The 18,287-nt window shown below is 37.8% G+C and overlaps 1 protein-coding gene and 1 non-coding gene across 2 annotated transcripts; one reads left to right on the forward strand and one right to left on the reverse strand.

Annotated features, from left to right (window-relative positions):
* The first annotated feature begins 570 nt into the window (after positions 1 to 570).
* ZNF214 (zinc finger protein 214) lies at positions 571 to 3,494 on the forward strand. The gene is made up of 2 exons (XM_052652097.1): positions 571 to 697; positions 1,804 to 3,494. The coding sequence occupies exons 1-2, from the start codon at positions 571 to 573 to the stop codon at positions 3,492 to 3,494; spliced, it is 1,818 nt and encodes a 605-aa protein (XP_052508057.1).
* Positions 3,495 to 9,966: 6,472 nt separating this feature from the next.
* Positions 9,967 to 10,038, reverse strand: TRNAR-ACG (transfer RNA arginine (anticodon ACG)). The gene has a single exon. It is a non-coding gene; the product is annotated as a tRNA-Arg (tRNA).
* Positions 10,039 to 18,287: the final 8,249 nt, after the last annotated feature.

Here is an 18,287-nt window from a genome sequence, read left to right on the forward strand (position 1 = left end):
CTCCACCCATGGGATTTTCCAGGCAAGAATACTAGAGTGGGTCACCACTGAGGATGAAAAGTAGAGGTAGGAAGTAAATAGATAATGTCTAAAATGACCAATCATGAAGCAATAATACAAGCAACATGAAGTGATATTGTTATAGTTGGCAAACAGTTCTTTTTCAAAGTGTGTAGACCTGGATCCTAGCTGCAATACCTCCAGGTTCATGATCTTGGGAATTAATCTTTTTCAACCATTATTTACTAATGTGTAAATGGGGATAATAATAGTATCTGCAACAAAGGATCACTATAAGGATTACTTGAGACACATGTGAAGTACTTACCTGGCCCAGTGGTTAGCAGACAAATGGTATATAAATGTTTCTTATGATGGTGATGGTATTCATTGATTATATACATTATTTAACCACTTGACCTATGTTATGTCTCTTCTTACTTTTCTTGTCTTTCTTCATTATTAGTTATTTCTTTTTGGTTTACCACTTATGTTACATGCTGAATGTTTTTTTCGTTGTCCATCTTCTTATTTAGATTGCTTCCTCCTGGAAAGCTAATCTTCGACCAGATGGCAGTAACATTTGAAGATGTGACTGTTAGTTTTACTTGGGAGGAGTGGAAATTGTTGGATTCTTCTCAGAAAAAGCTCTACAGAGAGGTCATGTGGGAGAATTACACAAATGTCATGTTAGTAGGTAAAGTTATCCCAACTCTTAGGGAATAAGGTTAGTTTTTTCCGGGACCTGTTTTGTTGAGTATTTTGGTTCTTTATCTGATTGCTGTATTGAGGTAAAAGAGATTCTCAAAAATGGGTCTTAAATCACATGAAAAATAACAGATAGAGAAAACAAGGTATCTTCCAAAATTTGGTTATATAATTAATAGGTGTCTGTGATTATTATTATTTGTGAATATTTTCTGGATTACACATAAAGCACAGATTTCCATCTATAATTTTGTGCAGTCCTAAGTTTGTTCTTGCTTATGTTCTATTTGTATGAGTTAGTTTTTGTTATATAACAAACTACCCTAAACTTAGTAACTTAAAACTTTGTTATGTTTCATGATTCCAATTGGTTACATGGATCTTCTATCAGGAGTGACTTGTTTGGGGCTAGATGGTGTAAAATAAAGCTGAATAGCCTTATTCAGATGTCTCATGTCTGGCAGTTGGTCAGTATCAATGTTATAATGGCCATGTGTTGACCATATGTCTCTCTTCAAGGAGGCCAGCCCAGGCTTATTTTGTGATCACAGGACTATCAAAACCAGCAAAAGAGACCAACCCCCAAATACAAGTACTTTTCAGATTTCTGTTTGTCTCACTTTTGTCCCAGTGGCCAAAGCAAATTAGAGAGTCAGTGTATAAGAGGAACACCCAAAAATGTAAATAAGCAGAGAATTGTTTTTTACACAATCTACTACACTATTTTAGAACAAAAAAGAGAAACAGGTATTTTATTTCTTATAATAATTTCCCAAATAGAGTAATCTAATTAAATCTGTCTTTAAGATGATTTCCATGTAGCCAATCACTTTCTTTTTTATTTCTAATAATATTTAGTAAGTAGTAGATGCTCAAGGTATGTTTATTGAATGAATGAGTGAAATGAATACATCTATGAATGATTAAACAAATGAATTTCATACCCAATATGGAGCAGCCTAAATCATAACCCTCCTTTCTCACTTGTGCCCATACATATCATTCCTATAATTCTGGAGCTTGTTGACTTGAGATACTTGGAAATTTTTAAACATAGCTCTCATCTCACCACTGGATTATCTGCTTATATTTTAGGAAATTGGAAAGACAGCTGCAAACCCCAGGAAGAAAGATTCAGCTATTTAGACCATGAAAATCTTTCCTGCTGGCAAGGCTGGAAGACTGCCAGCACTCCGACATATGAGAATAAAAACTATGTGGAAATGGTTCAAGGTATAGATTCCAAAGACCTAAAGCAGCAACACCTTTCTCACTATCAAGAATGGTCAACACTCCCCACACAAGTAGCAGGGTATGGGAACTATGAACTGACTTTTGAAGGCAAAAGTCCCAGGAACTTAAAATATACCAAGTGTATACCTTGTTGGTCCTTAGAAAGGAAACACTCTGAAGACGACGGTAGAAAAGTCTATGTGAGTGATTCATGTGGTTTTCAAGGACTCAGATACCATGTTGGCATATCCAGGAGAAATCTCTCTCTGGAAAAAGAACAGAAGCTTAAACGTCAGCATTCTATCCCAGGACAAGAAGCCTTTCCAGAGTACATTGGGGAGATATGCCAAAATTACCTGCTGAAAGGCTCTATGGAAGAGAAATACTGTGCATGTAAAAAATGTAAAGAAATTTATTACTGGAACTCACAGTGTGTTCTCCACAAGAGAAATCAACTTGGAGAAAAGTTGTATGCATGCTCCATCAGCCCCACATGCTTCCCTCAGAGATCAGACCTATACAGACATCCAAGAATCCACACAGGTAAGCAGCTGTACAGATGTGATGAAGTTGCCAGTAACTTTAGTCAGAGCTTTGGTGTTCACTTTCATCAGAGAGCCCACCCAGGGGAGGTACCTTATATATGTAACCTGTGTAGTAATAGCTTCAGTCAGATCCCCAGGCTTCCCCATCATCAAAGATTCCACCTGGAAGAGAAACTCTATAAATTGCAGTGTGATAAGGACCTTGGTAGAAATTCGTTGCTTCACATTCACCAGAGACTTCACATAGGAGAGAAGCCTTTTAAGTGTGATCAGTGTGGTAAGAGTTTTAGTCGGAGTTCAGTACTTCATGTTCATCAGAGAGTCCACACCGGAGAGAAACCATATAAGTGTGATGAGTGTGGTAAAGGCTTCAGTCAGAGCTCAAATCTTCGAATTCATCAGTTAGTCCACACAGGAGAAAAGTCCTATAAATGTGGTGACTGTGGTAAGGGCTTTACCCAGCGCTCAAATCTTCAAATCCATCAGAGAGTGCATACAGGAGAGAAGCCATACAAATGTGACACCTGTGGGAAGGACTTTAGTCACAGCTCAGATCTTCGCATTCATCAGAGGGTCCATACGGGGGAGAAACCCTATATTTGTCATGAATGTGGGAAGGGCTTCAGCAAGAGTTCAAAACTTCACACTCATCAAAGAGTGCATACTGGAGAGAAACCCTATAAATGTGAACAGTGTGGTAAAGGTTTCAGTCAGCGTTCACATCTTCTCATTCATCAGAGAGTCCATACAGGAGAAAAACCCTATAAATGTGATGACTGTGGAAAGGGCTTTAGTCACAGCTCAAATCTTCATATTCACCAGAGGATCCACACAGGAGAGAAGCCTTATCAATGTGCTAAGTGTGGTAAGGGTTTTAGCCACAGCTCAGCTCTTCGAATTCATCAGAGAGTCCACACAGGAGAGAAAACTTATAAATGCCATGAGTATTACAAGGGATTCAATCAGAATTCACATCTTTACAATAACTGCAGAAGAGAAACCTTGTAATTCTGTTCATTTTGTTGTAACGGCTTTAATCAAAGCTTCACTTTAAGCCTAGTAAATGCTGCTGGAAAAGTGCTATAAATAACCCAAATAATCCCAAGCACCATTTAAAATTTCCTCTAATTCCTACTAAGAATCAATTGCTTTAAGAAGAGATGCGTAGGACAGTATTTTAAAGTATTTTCTTTTTCTATCATATATATTAGGTATAGTAGTGTGTGTTAGTTGCTCAATTGAGTCCGACTGTTTGCAACCCCATGGACTGTAGCCTGCCAGGCTCCACTGTGCATCGAATTCTCCTGTCAAGAATACTAGAGTGGGTAGCCATTCCCTTCTCCAGGGGATCTTCCTGACCCAAGGATTGAACCCAGGTCTCCTGCATTGCAGGTGAATTCTTTACCATCTTAGCCACCAGGAAAACCCCATATGCATAGTTATTATAAAATATGTAAATGAATCAAGAAGAAAACGTCTCATCCTGTTTCATTCTAAGTCTTTTTTCTGTGCATATTCATGTGCATGAAATCATACTGTACGTTCAACTTTGTGTTTTCACTGACTTCAAAACATTTGCTTGTATTTGGGTTTGAATTGAAATTGGCTAGCTCTCAATGAACAGAAAGAATCTTGACTCAACTGTAAAGTCCCTTAGAAGCTACAGAAAAAAAGAGAATATGCAAAACCTGTAACTCAAACTGGCAGACAACTCAGATATGGAAGAATTAACTAAAGGGTCAGTAAATTTCAATTGCTTATGAGAAAAGATCAGAAAACACTGTATTTCCCTTTATCCAAGACAGGATATCGTAGATAATTTATTTCTGTCAACCAGAAAACTCAAGAACCATCCTTTTCTTGCAAGGGTGCTACACTCTGAAGTTACCATAACACACTCCCACCCATTCCCCTGCCCAGTTTTCTATATTTATGCATTCGTTTAGACCCTAGGAGGTGTGGAAAAATTCTGGTTATCTACAAAACCTAAGCGGGAGAATAGATACAGAACTCTCCAATAGTAAATGTCAAGAGACAGTGTGATAACACCTTCAGAATTGTGAGACTCAAAAATCTGTTATCACCTATATTTTTTCTTATCAACTAAATTGTTTTTATATCTATAGGTAACAGATAAGCAAAAACAACAAAAACAAAACCCAGAAAACATATATACCTTTCTTAAACAGATCTCAAGAATGTGGAAGTCATAATGTAAAAGGACGGTAACAAACACTAAAATTAAACATGCAGTTAATTCTGAATTGTTAATTTGTTTACAAAACTTGAAAAATGTTAAAATAGTTGTACAAGAAGGTATTAATATAGAAATGCTGAGTATAAGAACATTATATATTAAAGACTGGATGGGATAGTAGGATTATCAGGTAAAGGAATCCAGGACACCCAATTAGGTCTGATTTTTCAGATCAGTTCAATTCAGTTCAGTCGCTCAGTCGTATCTGACTCTGTGACCCCATGGACTGCAGCACACCAGGCTTCCCTGTCCAACACCAACTCCCGGAGCTTGCTCAAACTTACATCCATCCAGTCGGTGATGCCATCCAATCATCTCATCCTCTGTTGTCCCCTTCTCCTCCTGCCTTCAATCAGGTTTTTCTGAATTTTCATCATATATCTGATTTTTCAGATCTACAATGATTATTTTTTATAAGCATGTCCCAAATACTGCATGGAACTTATACTAAGAAAGTATTTGCTTATATGAAATTCAAACTTAACAGCACCCTGTGTTTTTATTTGCTAAATTTGCCAACAAGATGAGGGAAGAATAGCAAAAGAAAGTATTCTACATTTATGGTCTTAAATAGCATGGATTCATTACATTTTCTTGAATTTAACAATTCTAGAAATAAAGGCCTAAAATTTTTTTTTTACCGAGTTTGAAATTACAATTAAAAGAACTAAAGAAAGCACATATATTTCAAAACAGGAAGATAAAAACAAAGAATATTCAGTCCCTAAAGCAAAAGGCAGAAAACAAAAACAATAGATTTAAAAAACTAGAGAACACATATCTAGGTGAGAGCAAATCAGATTTATCAAAATAGCTTAAATCTCCCTTTAAGAAGTTTTGAAAACCCTTGATTGAATTAAAATTTTTACTTATATGTGATTCAAAGACTATAGCAAAATGATACTGGTTAATTGACCAATTTTCAACTTCTCAGTATTGATTTATTGATTAATCTTATTCATATAAGAGAACAGGCAAATGTTTATTAGGCAAACATAAAGGCATGTCTACAATATGTTTTAAAAGTTAATTTAAATGAACTAATTATAAACCATTAAGGTGGGTAAAAATATAAAAACCAATAACTTTCTAAATATTACAATAATCAGAAAAATACTATGGGTGCAAAATAGAGTTTGTAATACTAAGTGAAAGTGAAAGTCGTTCCGTCGTGTCTGACTCTTGCGACCCCATGGATTATACAGTCCGTGGGATTCTCCAGGCCAGAATACTGGAATGGGTGGCCTTTCCCTTCTCCAGGGGATCTTCCCAACCCAGGGATCGAATACAGATCTCCTACATTGCAAGCAGATTCTTTACCAGCTGAGCCACAAGGAAAGCCCTTGTAATGAGAGATGGCACAGGACACCAACAGATTAAAGCAATGTGTATATGTGCACTCAGTCATCTCCAACGTTTTGCAACCCCATGGACTGTAGCCCACCAGGCTCTTCTGTCCATGGAATTTTCCAGGCAAGATTACTGGAGCAGGTTGCCATTTCCTTTTCCAGGAGATCTTCCCAACCCAGAGATCAAAGCCATGTCTCTTTTTGTCTCCTGCATTGGGCAGGCGGATTCTTTACAATTAGCGCCATCTGGGAAGCCCCTTAAAGCGATGAAATACCACTTTTTAAATTAACAAAAATTATAAAAGCTATTTTCAGTGAGTACAGAATGACTGATACTTATATACTGCTTTTGTTGAGACTAAATTGATAGACTTTGGAAAAGCTATTTGGTGAATCATAAGCCTTAAAATTGTTATTACTCATTCTCCTACAGTGATTTCATATCTAGGCATATATTCTATGGAAATAGAGTTACCTACTGTTACGGAAATCATATCTGCAAAGAGCAAAGCTCTACTTATTTCATACAAAAAGTGTTATATAACATTATGTTTCAGAATCTCACCAAAACAACAAAACCCACAGGGACAGAAGCTTAAATGTGAGAACTTGCTCTAGAAAGCCATTAGACGAGGCTACTCCTTCAAGAACTTATTTTTGTTTCTCTTTGGTTATCCACGCCTCTACAGACTGACTTCCTGTTCACTCTGTGCATGCTTATAATCGCACCACACCCTTGAATATATGTATATGTATTTTTCAATTTTATTGTCCACCACTAACTTGTAACTTCTTTCTGGGTCTCCAGATTTCTGAGTGGCAGGGAGATGATTGGTTCAACTTATAATTTCTACCTCCTGACAAGTCTTTTAGTCTGGGCCAAACCATAGGCTAGTAGGTAAGCCTTTGGTTTAGCTAGCTTTGTTCAGATGTTAACTCTGGTGTTTTAAAACATGCCCTGGGAGCACTGATGTTCAATTAGGTTTCTCCAGAAAGTGGTGAGTCTGGGCCAAGCATTCTGAACTACATTAGAACACACACACAGATAAATGCTCAAGATACTTACAAAAATATTTTTATGCTGTCCTCCCCCCCAAAATAGGGGAAAGGTCAAATTATGATGCATCTACATGATGTAATATTATGCAGTCATTAAAACTTTTATTTTCCAAGAATGTTGTAAGGATAAGAATATACTTATGGTATTAAGAGAAAAAGTACAAGATATATATAGAACTCTATATAGGATAAGATTCTATTTATATATAAATATGTATTTATATTTTCATGGAGAAAATATTGGAAATATACAAAAATGTTAATGAGTTTGATAGGCTGAATTGTGGTTTTAATGTTCTTCATATTTTTCTGTATCTTTTATATTTTTATTGGTGTCTTAGTTTCATATAAACTTGTTTACATAAAATTTAAAATGTAAATAATGGCTACATATTCCATTGTGTGACTGTATCATAATATGTTATTATCTTTATATTATCAGGGATTTACATTTTTTATTTTTATATCATGAATTGAACTGCCATAAATATGCTCATGTATCAAGTTTTCTATTACTTTAGGTAATTTTTATAATGATTTTCTATATTCAGTTATTGGGTTAAAAGGAAGCAGAAATATAATTTGGTAAAGAAATGGAATAATGAAATTACATGATACAACCAGCTACTATCAAAGAAGGAGCAAGCATGGAGGTCATGAGGCCATACAGTAGACATGACAACCAGCAGGTGTCAATGAGTTTTGATAATAGGAAGCAGTTTCCTTTTATAAAAGTTGAATTTATTTTTCACTTCATTAGTATGCCCACCAGAGTAAAACTGGAAAACACAGTCACTAAAAAATGAGTTTATTGTTTCTTCATGCTGAAATGCAGTTTCAGAGTCATCTCAAAGATCTTGTCCCCAAGGTGGAGGCTTAAACTTAGCCAAATCTAGTCTCTGGAATCCTGTGCTTTCACATCATTTGTATAGTACCTTCTATATAGGTATCATGAGTTCCTGGAGGGTCTCCAACTTCTAGCACAGTGTTGACATACTATAAATGTTTTAGGAGTGGATACTGTTAAAGAGACAACATCATCTTAATTAACTTCACATCTTTGAATGATTTCAAGTCTATTGAGAGGAAAAGAATTTGGGGGGTTTAGGAGCAAAGAATCCATTAAAATCTTTACAGGTGCCCCACAAAAAGTTAAAATGGTAGTTGCACAGTCGCATCTGACTGTGACCCCACAGGCCGCCAAGCTGCTCTGTCCATGGGATTCTCCAGGCAAGAATATTGGAGTGGATAGCTATTCCTTTCTCCAGGGGATCTTCCCCACCCAGAGATCAAACCCAGGTCTCCTGGCATTGCAGGCAGATTCTTTATTGTCCAAGCCACCAAGGAAGCCTGTTATTTCCAGTTCCTTTTATATGAAAACTGAGTCACAGGAAGAGAAACCTGACTTTAAAACTCCCCTACTCTTTAAACTACAGCATTTTTTATATTCATAATGCAATTGAGAAGAAATAAAACTTTAAAACAGCGTCAAGCAAATCACTGTGCAGGTTATCCTCAGGTCAGCTTTCTTTCTCCACTTTTGTATTATCTACTAAATAGTGAACATGAAGGAATTATTTTAGGATCAAAGAATCAAATAAGTAGCTGATGCAGAGTACTGATTTAGATTTTTTTAATTCCAAGGGATTACACATTTTCATTCAGAAATCAAAACCACTGAGATGTTACCATTTTGTATCCATGAAGACACAAAGGAAAATTCTGTTATTCTGGGAAGTTTAATCTAGTAGCCTCTTCCTTTTCTTCCCTCAACCCTTTTATCTCTTGTCCTTTTTAGTTACGGTTTCCTCTATGACGTGCATACAGGCACACCTCCCTTAACTGTTCTTCACAGATGTTGAGGTTTGGGTTTTCTTAATTGTTTACAAATTGAAGGTTTGTGGCAACCCTGCCTTGTAAGATGATGGTTAGCATTTTTTAGCAATAAAGTATTTTTAAATTAAGGTTATATACATTTTCTTTTTAGAAATAATGCTGTTGTACACTTAATGGACTATAGTACAGTATAAACATGACTTTCTGTATGAACTGAGAAACCAAAAAATAAAAAATGACTTCCTTTACCAGTTTTTGCTTTATTGAGATGGTCTGAAACCGAACCCAGAGTATCTCCAAGGTATGCCTGTATTTTAGTATTAGACCAGATATCTGGTTTTATCTTCCAGTGGGCAAAAGGCCCCTTTGCTTTCCTGTTGTCTCCCACCTGGGCAGATCCTTATCAACACCCACTTTCCGATTGTCAGACAACAGATGAGTATGCTCCCATGTGTTAGTTTCTGCTGGTTTTTCTTGTTTTCAAAATAATTTCTTTGATCTAGTCAGTATCTGCTATCCTTGGTAGGCCTGCATTCACATGTGTAAACATTCAGTTCAGTTGCTCAGTTGTGTCCAACTCTTTGTGACCCCATGAATCGCAGCATGCCAGGCCTCCCTGTCCATCACCAACTCCTAGAGTCCACCCAGACTCACGTGCATCCAGTCCGTGATGCCATCCAGCCATCTCATCCCCTGTCGTCCCCTTTTCTTCTTGCTCCCAATCCCTCCCAGCATCAGGGTTTTTTCCAATGAGTCAACTCTTTGCATGAGGTGGCCAAAGTATTGGAGTTTCAGCCTCAGCATCAGTCCTTCCAATGAACACCCAGGACTGATCTCCTTTAGGATGAACGTGAAATCGCTCAGTCGTGTCCGACTCTTTGCGAGTCCCCATGGACTGTAGCCTACCAGGCTCCTCTGTCCATGGGATTTTCCAGGCAATAGTACTGGAGTGGATTGCCATTTCCTTCTCCAAGGGATCTTCCCAACCCAGGGATCGAACCTGGGTCTCCCGCATCGTAGACAGACGCTTTACCATCTGAGCCACCAGGGAAGTCCATCCTTTAGGATGGACTGGTTGGATCTCCTTGCAGTCCAAGGGACTCTCAAGAGTCTTCTCCAACACCACAGTTCAAAAGCATCAGTTCTTCGGTGCTCAGCTTTCTTCACAGCCCAACTCTCACATCCATATATGACCACTTGAAAAACCACAGCCTTGCCTAGATGGACCTTTGTTGGCAAAGTAATATCTCTGCTTTTTAATATTCTATCTAGGTTGGTCATAACTTTCCTTCCAAGGAGTAAGTGTCTTTTAATTTCATGGCTGCAATCACCATCTGCAGTGATTTTGGAGCCCCCCAAAATAAAGTCTGAATGTGTAAACATAGACACACTTTATTGAGAGTACTGCCACAGGCATAGGATTTTTGAATGGATTTTTCCATAGTTGATATTCATCTCTGAACAGGTCTCCAGGAGTTATTACTTTCCTTTTCTAGTTCAGTGATAGATAGGAAAAGTAAAGGTAAGCCTCTCTCCTTCTGAAAAAAAAAAAAAGTAAACCATTTCACAGCTGAAAATATACTAAAGTAAATAGTGGGGGCAGAGTGGGATCTATCCCTGTCAAAATGAACTGCTGTATCAGTGATGAATTCTAGGGCTAAAGGTTCTCCCAGAGAAAAATAAATTTCACTCTTAGAAAATCTGAACACATACGTTGAGGAATCCTTCATCCCTGGAGCTAGAATTTGTTTATTGTATTTGATATTTTAGAGGGTTGACTGTTAAACAATTTCTGAGCCAGGCTATTGCTTCTTTGGTCAATGATTAACATCTATAATGGCTGTGACTTTTTAGCATTTACAATGAGTCAAACACTGCTAAAAGTCATATATCTGAATTTCATTTGCAATTCCTGTACTTACATATTATTCCATTTGAGCTGTAGAACAATCAAAATGTGGACCCACTATCCCTTCTCAAATAAAAATTAGAATCCCAAGTTACATAACTGGTTATAGGACAAGAAGTTCTAATACTGTGGCCACTTGATGCAAAGAGCCACCTCATTGGAAAAGACTTTGATGCTGGGAAAGACTGAAGGCAGGAGGAAAAGAAGACAACAGAGGACAAGATGGTTGGATGGCATCGCTGACTCAAAGGACGTGAGTTTGCACAAACTCTGGGATATAGTGAAGGACAGGGAAGCCTGGTGTGCTGCAGTCCATGGGTCACAAAGAGTCAGACATGACTGAGCAACTGAAGTGGCTCAGTCAACAACAACGAAGTGGCAAATTGAGAATTAAAACCTAGAAGTTTGCCTTTCCATCTCTTAAGACTATATTAGGAGATATATTAAAATTTTCATTGAAAAGTGAGTATCAAAATACAAATCCTACATATTTTCCTCAGAAACTTTTTTTAGTCACTAAACTCATTGTCAGATATATTTAGTAAGTGGTATCTCTTATGATTTTCTTCACTTGCTAGAACAGTAACCTAGTTATCTCTGACAAACAAAAGTAAATCTTTCTTGTAAGAAATAACCAATGCTTTCAGCCATTACAGCATCAAAATGAAGTAATAAGAGCAAGAGAAATCAACTTGGATATCAAAGAGTTCTAAGAGAAAATTGATAGAGCACAACTGCTGCTGCTGCTGCTGCATCGCTTCAGTCGTGTCCGACTCTGTGTGACCCCATAGACAGCAGCCCGCCAGGCTCCCCCGTCCCTGAGATTCTCCAGGCAAGAATACTGGAGTGGGTTGCCATTTCCTTCTCCAATGCATGAAAGTGAAAGGTGAAAGTGAAGTCGCTCAGTCGTTTCTGACTCTTAGCGACCCCATGGACTGCAGCCCACCAGGCTCCTCCATCCATGGGATTTTCCAGGCAAGAGTACTGGAGTGGGGTGCCATTGCCTTCTCCGAGAGCACAACTAGTATTGGTAAATTACTAACTTTAAAGATCACATCTATGAAGATAATCGGGCTTCCCTTGTGCCTCAGCTGGTAAAGAATCAATCAAAGCTGCCTGAAATGTGGGAGGATTCAATCCCTGGGTTGGGAAGATCCCCTGGAGAAGGGAAAGGCTACCCACTCCAGTATTCTAGCCTGGAGAATTCCATCGACTGTATAGTCCATGGGGTCGCAAAGAGTCAGACACGACTGAGCAACTTTCACACTCACTCATGAAGATATCAGGACCACTGTTCATAATCCAGTCATAATTTAGTGTGAACAATAGAAATACTTTTTTTTTTCAATTCAAAGAAACATATAAACTTGAAAAAAGTACTAGTATATGTTAGTGGAATCATCAGTACAGAGCCAGTATGGACAACACCTTCAAGCAGTTTGGCTGGCCTGGAGATGATGTGTTAACTATAGATCGGAGGAATCCTTTCACAATGTATAGGTAGCAAATCACCAGGATGTATACTTTAAGCATCTCACAGTTTTATCTGACTTATTTAAAGATGATTTTTTGGATTTGACACTAGAAGCAAAGGCAGCAAAAGCAGAAATAAACAAGTAAGACTACATCAAAGTAAAAAGCTTCTGCCCAGCCAAGGAAACCATCAACAAAATGAAAAGGCAACCTACCAAATGGGAGACAATAATTGTAAAAAAATAAAAATAAAAAAGTATATCTGATAAGGGGTTAATATCAAAAATACATAAACACAACTCAGTAGCAAAAAACAATCTAATGAAAAAACAGGCAGAGGATTGGAAAGGATGTTTTTCCAAAGATGACAAATGAATGGCTAAAAGGTACATGAAAAGGTGCTTGACATCACTAATCAAGGAGATGTCCTCAAAACCATAATGAGATACCACCTCACATCTATTAGAATGGCTATCTAAAAGACAAGAAATAACGAGTATTAGCAAGGATGTGGACAAAAGGGAGCCCTTGTGCGCTGCTGGAGGGAATGTAAATAGGTACAGCCATTACTGCTGGACAACAGTATGGAGGTTCCTCAAAAAATTACAAACAGAACTACTGTATGATTCAGCAATTCCACTTCTGGGTATTTAGCCAAAAAATAAAACACTAAATCAGAAAGATACCTGCACTCCCATATTCACGGCAGCTTTACTTACAATACCGAAGACATGGAAGCAACCTAAGTGTCCAATCTGGTATGTATATTTATACACAATGGAATATTATTTGGCCATAAGGGAAATCTTTCCATCTGCAACCACACAGATGGATCTTGATGGCATTGTGGGTATGAGCGCTCAGTCATGTCCGACTCTGCAACCCCACTGACTATAGCCCACCAGGCTTCCCTATCCATGGAATTTTCCAGGCAAGAATATTGGAGCAGGTTGCCATTTCCTTCTCCAGGGGATCTTCCCAACCCAGAGACTGAACCCATGTCTGTTATATCACCTGCACTGGCAGAGGGTTTCTTTACCACCAGCACCACCTGGGAAGTCTTGATAGCATTATGATAAGGCAAATAAGTTAGACACAGAAAGACAAATACTGTATGATCTCACTCATATATGGAATCTTAAAAAAAAAATAAAATTAACCACCTCTAAACAACAAAACTCCACAAACTCACAGATACAGAGAACAGATTGGTGGTTATCAGGAGTCAGGGAGCGGGGAATGGATGAAATGAATGAATGTGGTGAAAAGGCACAAACTTCCAGTTATAAATAAGTCTTGGGGATAAAATGTACAGTATGGACAGACTATGGTTAAGAATACTGTATTGTGTATTTCAAAGTTGCTAAATTTTAAAAATTCTCATTTTAAGAAAAAAAATTATGTGCAGTGACAAATGTTAACTAGTCTGCTTGTGGTCATCACAATATATACAAATAATGAACCATCCTGTTGTACACTTGAAGCTGTTATATGTTAACTGAATCTCAAAAACAAACAAAAACACTTCTATTTATGCTACAGATAATCTAACTGGGTACAGAAGCCACTCCAAGGAGATCTGGACACCCTGTATATATCACAGATAAATCAAGAAAGACTGAGGTCCACTAAAAGTCTCTCATCGGATCATTTTGGATCCTGTCCATTGCCAGGGTGTCTTCCATTTGCTTTTCTAAATCCACTCTTTATCCTTCTCTGACATGAGAAGACTGACCTACATGGCTCCCCTAGGGCTCTGGCTGTGACTAGGCTTGGCCAATGGGGAGCCCCGACAGACTGGAGGGTTGATTTTGACAGGCTACTTTTCTAGATCTGAAGTCACAGTTCTTACCAAAGTGCCTTCTTTACATGACCTCCTTCTAGCTTCTCCTTGCTCTGTCTCTTCAGGCAGGCCTAGCGATATGATATCCCCTTGTTACTACCCCTGGAATATTCCCGTTTCTTGGGGTTTCCCTAAACTCCTAAATAATCCTATATTGTCAAACTGTCATCAAATTACTCTAAAATTAGAGTACGTTTCCGGCTAGGACCCAGACTGAAATATTTACTGGGACCAATGTGGACATACAAAACAGATCCTTTAAATGAGGTTCATTGGGCTGCTAGGAGCAGCACAGAGATAACCTCCTTGCTGAGGGGAAAATAATTTTAAGGCATAGAGATTTCTCCAGTTATCACTAGTGGTAGAAGTGAATAAAAGTGCAGGTGAGGGCAAGGTGTTGAGAGATCAAGTGGCCATGGCATTCAGTTGCTATGGTGAAAATAATGATTTTAAAGATGTGGAGCCATCTGGATTTTCTGTCACCTTAGAGAATAAACACAGAGAACAAGAGCAACCAAGAGCTGTGAGCATACGATTCAGAACCAGAGGAGGATCACCAGAGGGACCCTATGGAAATTTTGTAGTAGTTCCGATTTTCAACAATTGCAAGGCAAATATGACTAAGGGTTGAACCTCACTCTTGATTGAAGTAGTTGAAGAATTGCTGTACCAATTAAATTCAGAACTTGGTATGAAATACGGTTAAGAAAACTGGTGAAGAACAATGGACAGGCACTTGGGCAGACACCGATGAGGCTAACACAGCCATCCCATTCCTCAGAACCTCTCTTCAATGAAACAGTATCCCTTATCTACTTATTTGAGCATGTCACACCTCCAGACGATTCAAGCTTACTCCTGACTACACCTGGAGCATTTGCCTCACAAGCTGATACCACACCTCTCCACTGCTCACCCCCACCACTGTCACTGGCTCCAGGCCCATAATGAGACTTAGATCTCAACTTAGCCCTGATAGAAAAAATGTCCTAGAGATTACCTGTTGTTAGCACTGTAAAAACTGCAAGATCTCTGTATCAGCAAGAGCCATGAGAGAAATTGTGGGAGTAGATTCTAAGACAGACCAAATGGAAATTACATTTGGGTTGAATTCACTGTCATGGGTGCAAACATCTGGGGCCTGGAGTTTAATGTGTTGCTTTAAACAAAAGAAAACCTATTCTGTTAAACTGGCTAATTAAAACCTGGAATCAAACTGGGCCTACTTCTAGTAACTTCTCAAATACCATAGGGACAGTGTTAAGAGGTTCAGGGTGATGGAATGTTGGAATGGATTATTACTCTCTTCTACAAAGATAAGAGATATTTTGAAAACGGTGCAAAGACATTCTTGAAGAGTTTTGCAGTGTCTGTCTAGGCTAGAGATGATGGTGAAAACCGCTGCAAAGGAAATGCAGCAGTTTCTTGATCTTAATGGTAATCATATAATTCAAGAGAGGCAGATGACCAGATGGTGTACATGTGTTAGAGACAAATGATCATCATAATTACTGCAATAAGTTATGGGAGTGTAGGAGTTATCCATGTTCTGATCCAGAGGAATCTGTGCCAATGAAAACTTGATCACAGCTCCCTAAATATGAAGAAATGGACAAATATTTAAGTGATTACTGTTATATTTAAGTGGTTATCAGAGAACCCGTGTGATGTGCTCACCCCTAGCTCATCTCTGACCTAGTCCCTCACTGATTGTCGCTGCTGTTCCTGCTGCTGAGTCAGGTGGTTCTTGAATCATGCTTGTTTTTTGCTATCTCAGGTTGAGCTCTGCTTACTCCCTTACTTTATAGGCTGGATGCCTGGTCCTTTCTGCAACTCTTCTGTGCTTTTCTGTTGTAGATTGTGATCCTGTGCTGCCTGCCCTCTAGGGAAAAGTCATGCATTCTTGAGGTTCCTGAATCCTTAACTCCTGACCTGTTCCCTTCAATGTATTCTTTTTAAAAGGTTCTTCATACACGTTGTCAAACTGGCTCTCCAGAAAGGCAGTAAGTCAGTGGTTATTAGTTGCCATTTGGTTAACCATTATGCCAATGGTTATAGTTGCCATTTCTTGACAGTTCTGTTAAAATAAGCTTTATTATTCCTTTCATATGTTATGAGCACCAAATGCTATGTTTTTATTAGTAAGAACAGTGTTTCCCCTGTTTATTGGTTATCCCTTTTTCATGTATTGACAGTTCACTTTTTAGACCAGTTTTCACTGATGTTCAACTTTTAATTTTTGCTTTTAATAAATATCAACCTATATTATAAATTCATCTAATGAATGTACCTACATGATATAAATGTAATATTAACTAGTTTTTTTCCCACACCAATGTGAAGTGATAATTTATGATATACTAAATTCTTACAAACATCTAGGTCTAGTTACAGTTCTGTTCCAGAGATTTCAATTCTCAGGTTAGTACCATACTATGTTATTAAGGTTCCTATTATCATTCCTCTTTAATAAAAAGTTCATAGTTATTTTAACTTGTTACTTCTACAAAATAAACCTTTCATCACTTTGTGAAAGAAATCTTCCTAGTAAAATGTTAATTAAAATTTAAAAGTTTAATGTGGGGAGATTCAACATCTCTACAATAATCTCATCTAGAAACATATTCCTACTTGTTCAAGGTAATTTTTTTAAGGGAAGTGGGATGTAGTGTATCTAAATTCACTTCTTAAATCTATGATTTTCTTTGAAGCTAAGTATGTTTAACTTAGTAAATAGTATACATATCTTTTTTTCTTTTTTTGGAAAGCTTAGAGATCTAGGAGAAAAAATAAGCATTTTACTTAGGCCAAAATAGCTCCTGAGAAAAAAAGATAAAAAATGAAAATAGTACTTTTATCTATCAATTACCCAAAAGAAAATAGCTTATAAAAAAGGTAAACTATTAGACTCAGAATGCCTAAAATGAGAATGTCATAATCCATTATATTAAATGTGTCATTGCTTTGATGAATGACTGAACTATGTACCTCAAGAATTTATGTTTGGAGTGTTTTGCTTTTGTTTGGGAAATTCATATAAATAAAAGACAATTTGTGGAGAATCCTACCAATTACTTCTGTAGGGATTTGTCTTAAGTTAACGGCTTGTGGTATAAAGGATGAACAGATGAACACAGAATAATTTTTCACATTTATTAACTCATTGTAGGGAGGGGTTCACTTCAGAATACATTTTCTGCCTTTGGATAAGGTATGAACCCTGACAAAAGCCACCATCAACATTCACTGGGCATGTCTCCAGTATGTTTCTTTGGGGGCAAACTAACATAAGCATATTGGTTCAAGAATCCTCAGGGATCCCGAGGCAGCTTACAGAAGAAAGAGGAAGTTCTGATACACAGAGGATTAGGACTCTGTTGACCTTTTAATGTTTGGGATAAATGACAAGCCTTAGGGTTATGGATGTCTCTCAAGCCTAGATCCCAGAGTACTTTAACAAATGCAGATATTGAGAATACATGTAGATTAACAACATATCTACCCACCATTGCAGCTGATAATACTCTTCCATTCCAGTCCCCGCTCAGCACCAGGACACCCAAGGACATCACCACGGGTTGGGTAACTGGCGGTCTCTGTAGTCTTTGCATTAATTCAGAGTCAGTCCCTAGAAGTGTCCTTCTATATTCTCATGAGCTCCTGGTTGCTTGTGACCTTCTTATAAGGACTGAAAGTTTGAGTTTAATTAGATTTCACTCCAAGGGTATTGCTTGGCTCCGCCCTAATATCTACTTCATCAATATATCAGGTGAATGTAATTATTCCATAGGTTTCATTTATGAACTAGGGAGAGATGATGGTAAATGGACATCAGAATAATGACAAACACTACCACATTGCTGTTTAATTCCGAACCCTTATGGCTTCATATGAAACCTGGAAAAGCTCCCTCAGATTTATATCCAATTTACCTCCAGTATTAATTCAGTCGTATCAATTAAAGAATACTCTCTGACAAATATTTTCTTCCATTTACTATATTCACAGGATTCCTTCCAGAAGAAATTCACAGACTTTGAATGAGTTTTGCAGTCTGACAAATCTCACATTGTTG

The sequence above is a fragment of the Budorcas taxicolor genome, chromosome 15 (genome assembly GCF_023091745.1).
Source record: "Budorcas taxicolor isolate Tak-1 chromosome 15, Takin1.1, whole genome shotgun sequence".
Lineage (NCBI taxonomy): Eukaryota > Metazoa > Chordata > Mammalia > Artiodactyla > Bovidae > Budorcas > Budorcas taxicolor.

What these genes read in the sequence shown, in the direction of transcription:
- ZNF214 (XM_052652097.1), top strand. Translation starts at nt 571, where the DNA reads ATGGCAGTAACATTTGAAGATGTGACTGTTAGTTTTACTTGGGAGGAG. An exon ending in CACAAATGTCATGTTAGTAG is followed by an intron (nt 698 to 1,803) that starts GTAAAGTTATCC and finishes CTTATATTTTAG; the next exon opens with GAAATTGGAAAGACAGCTGC.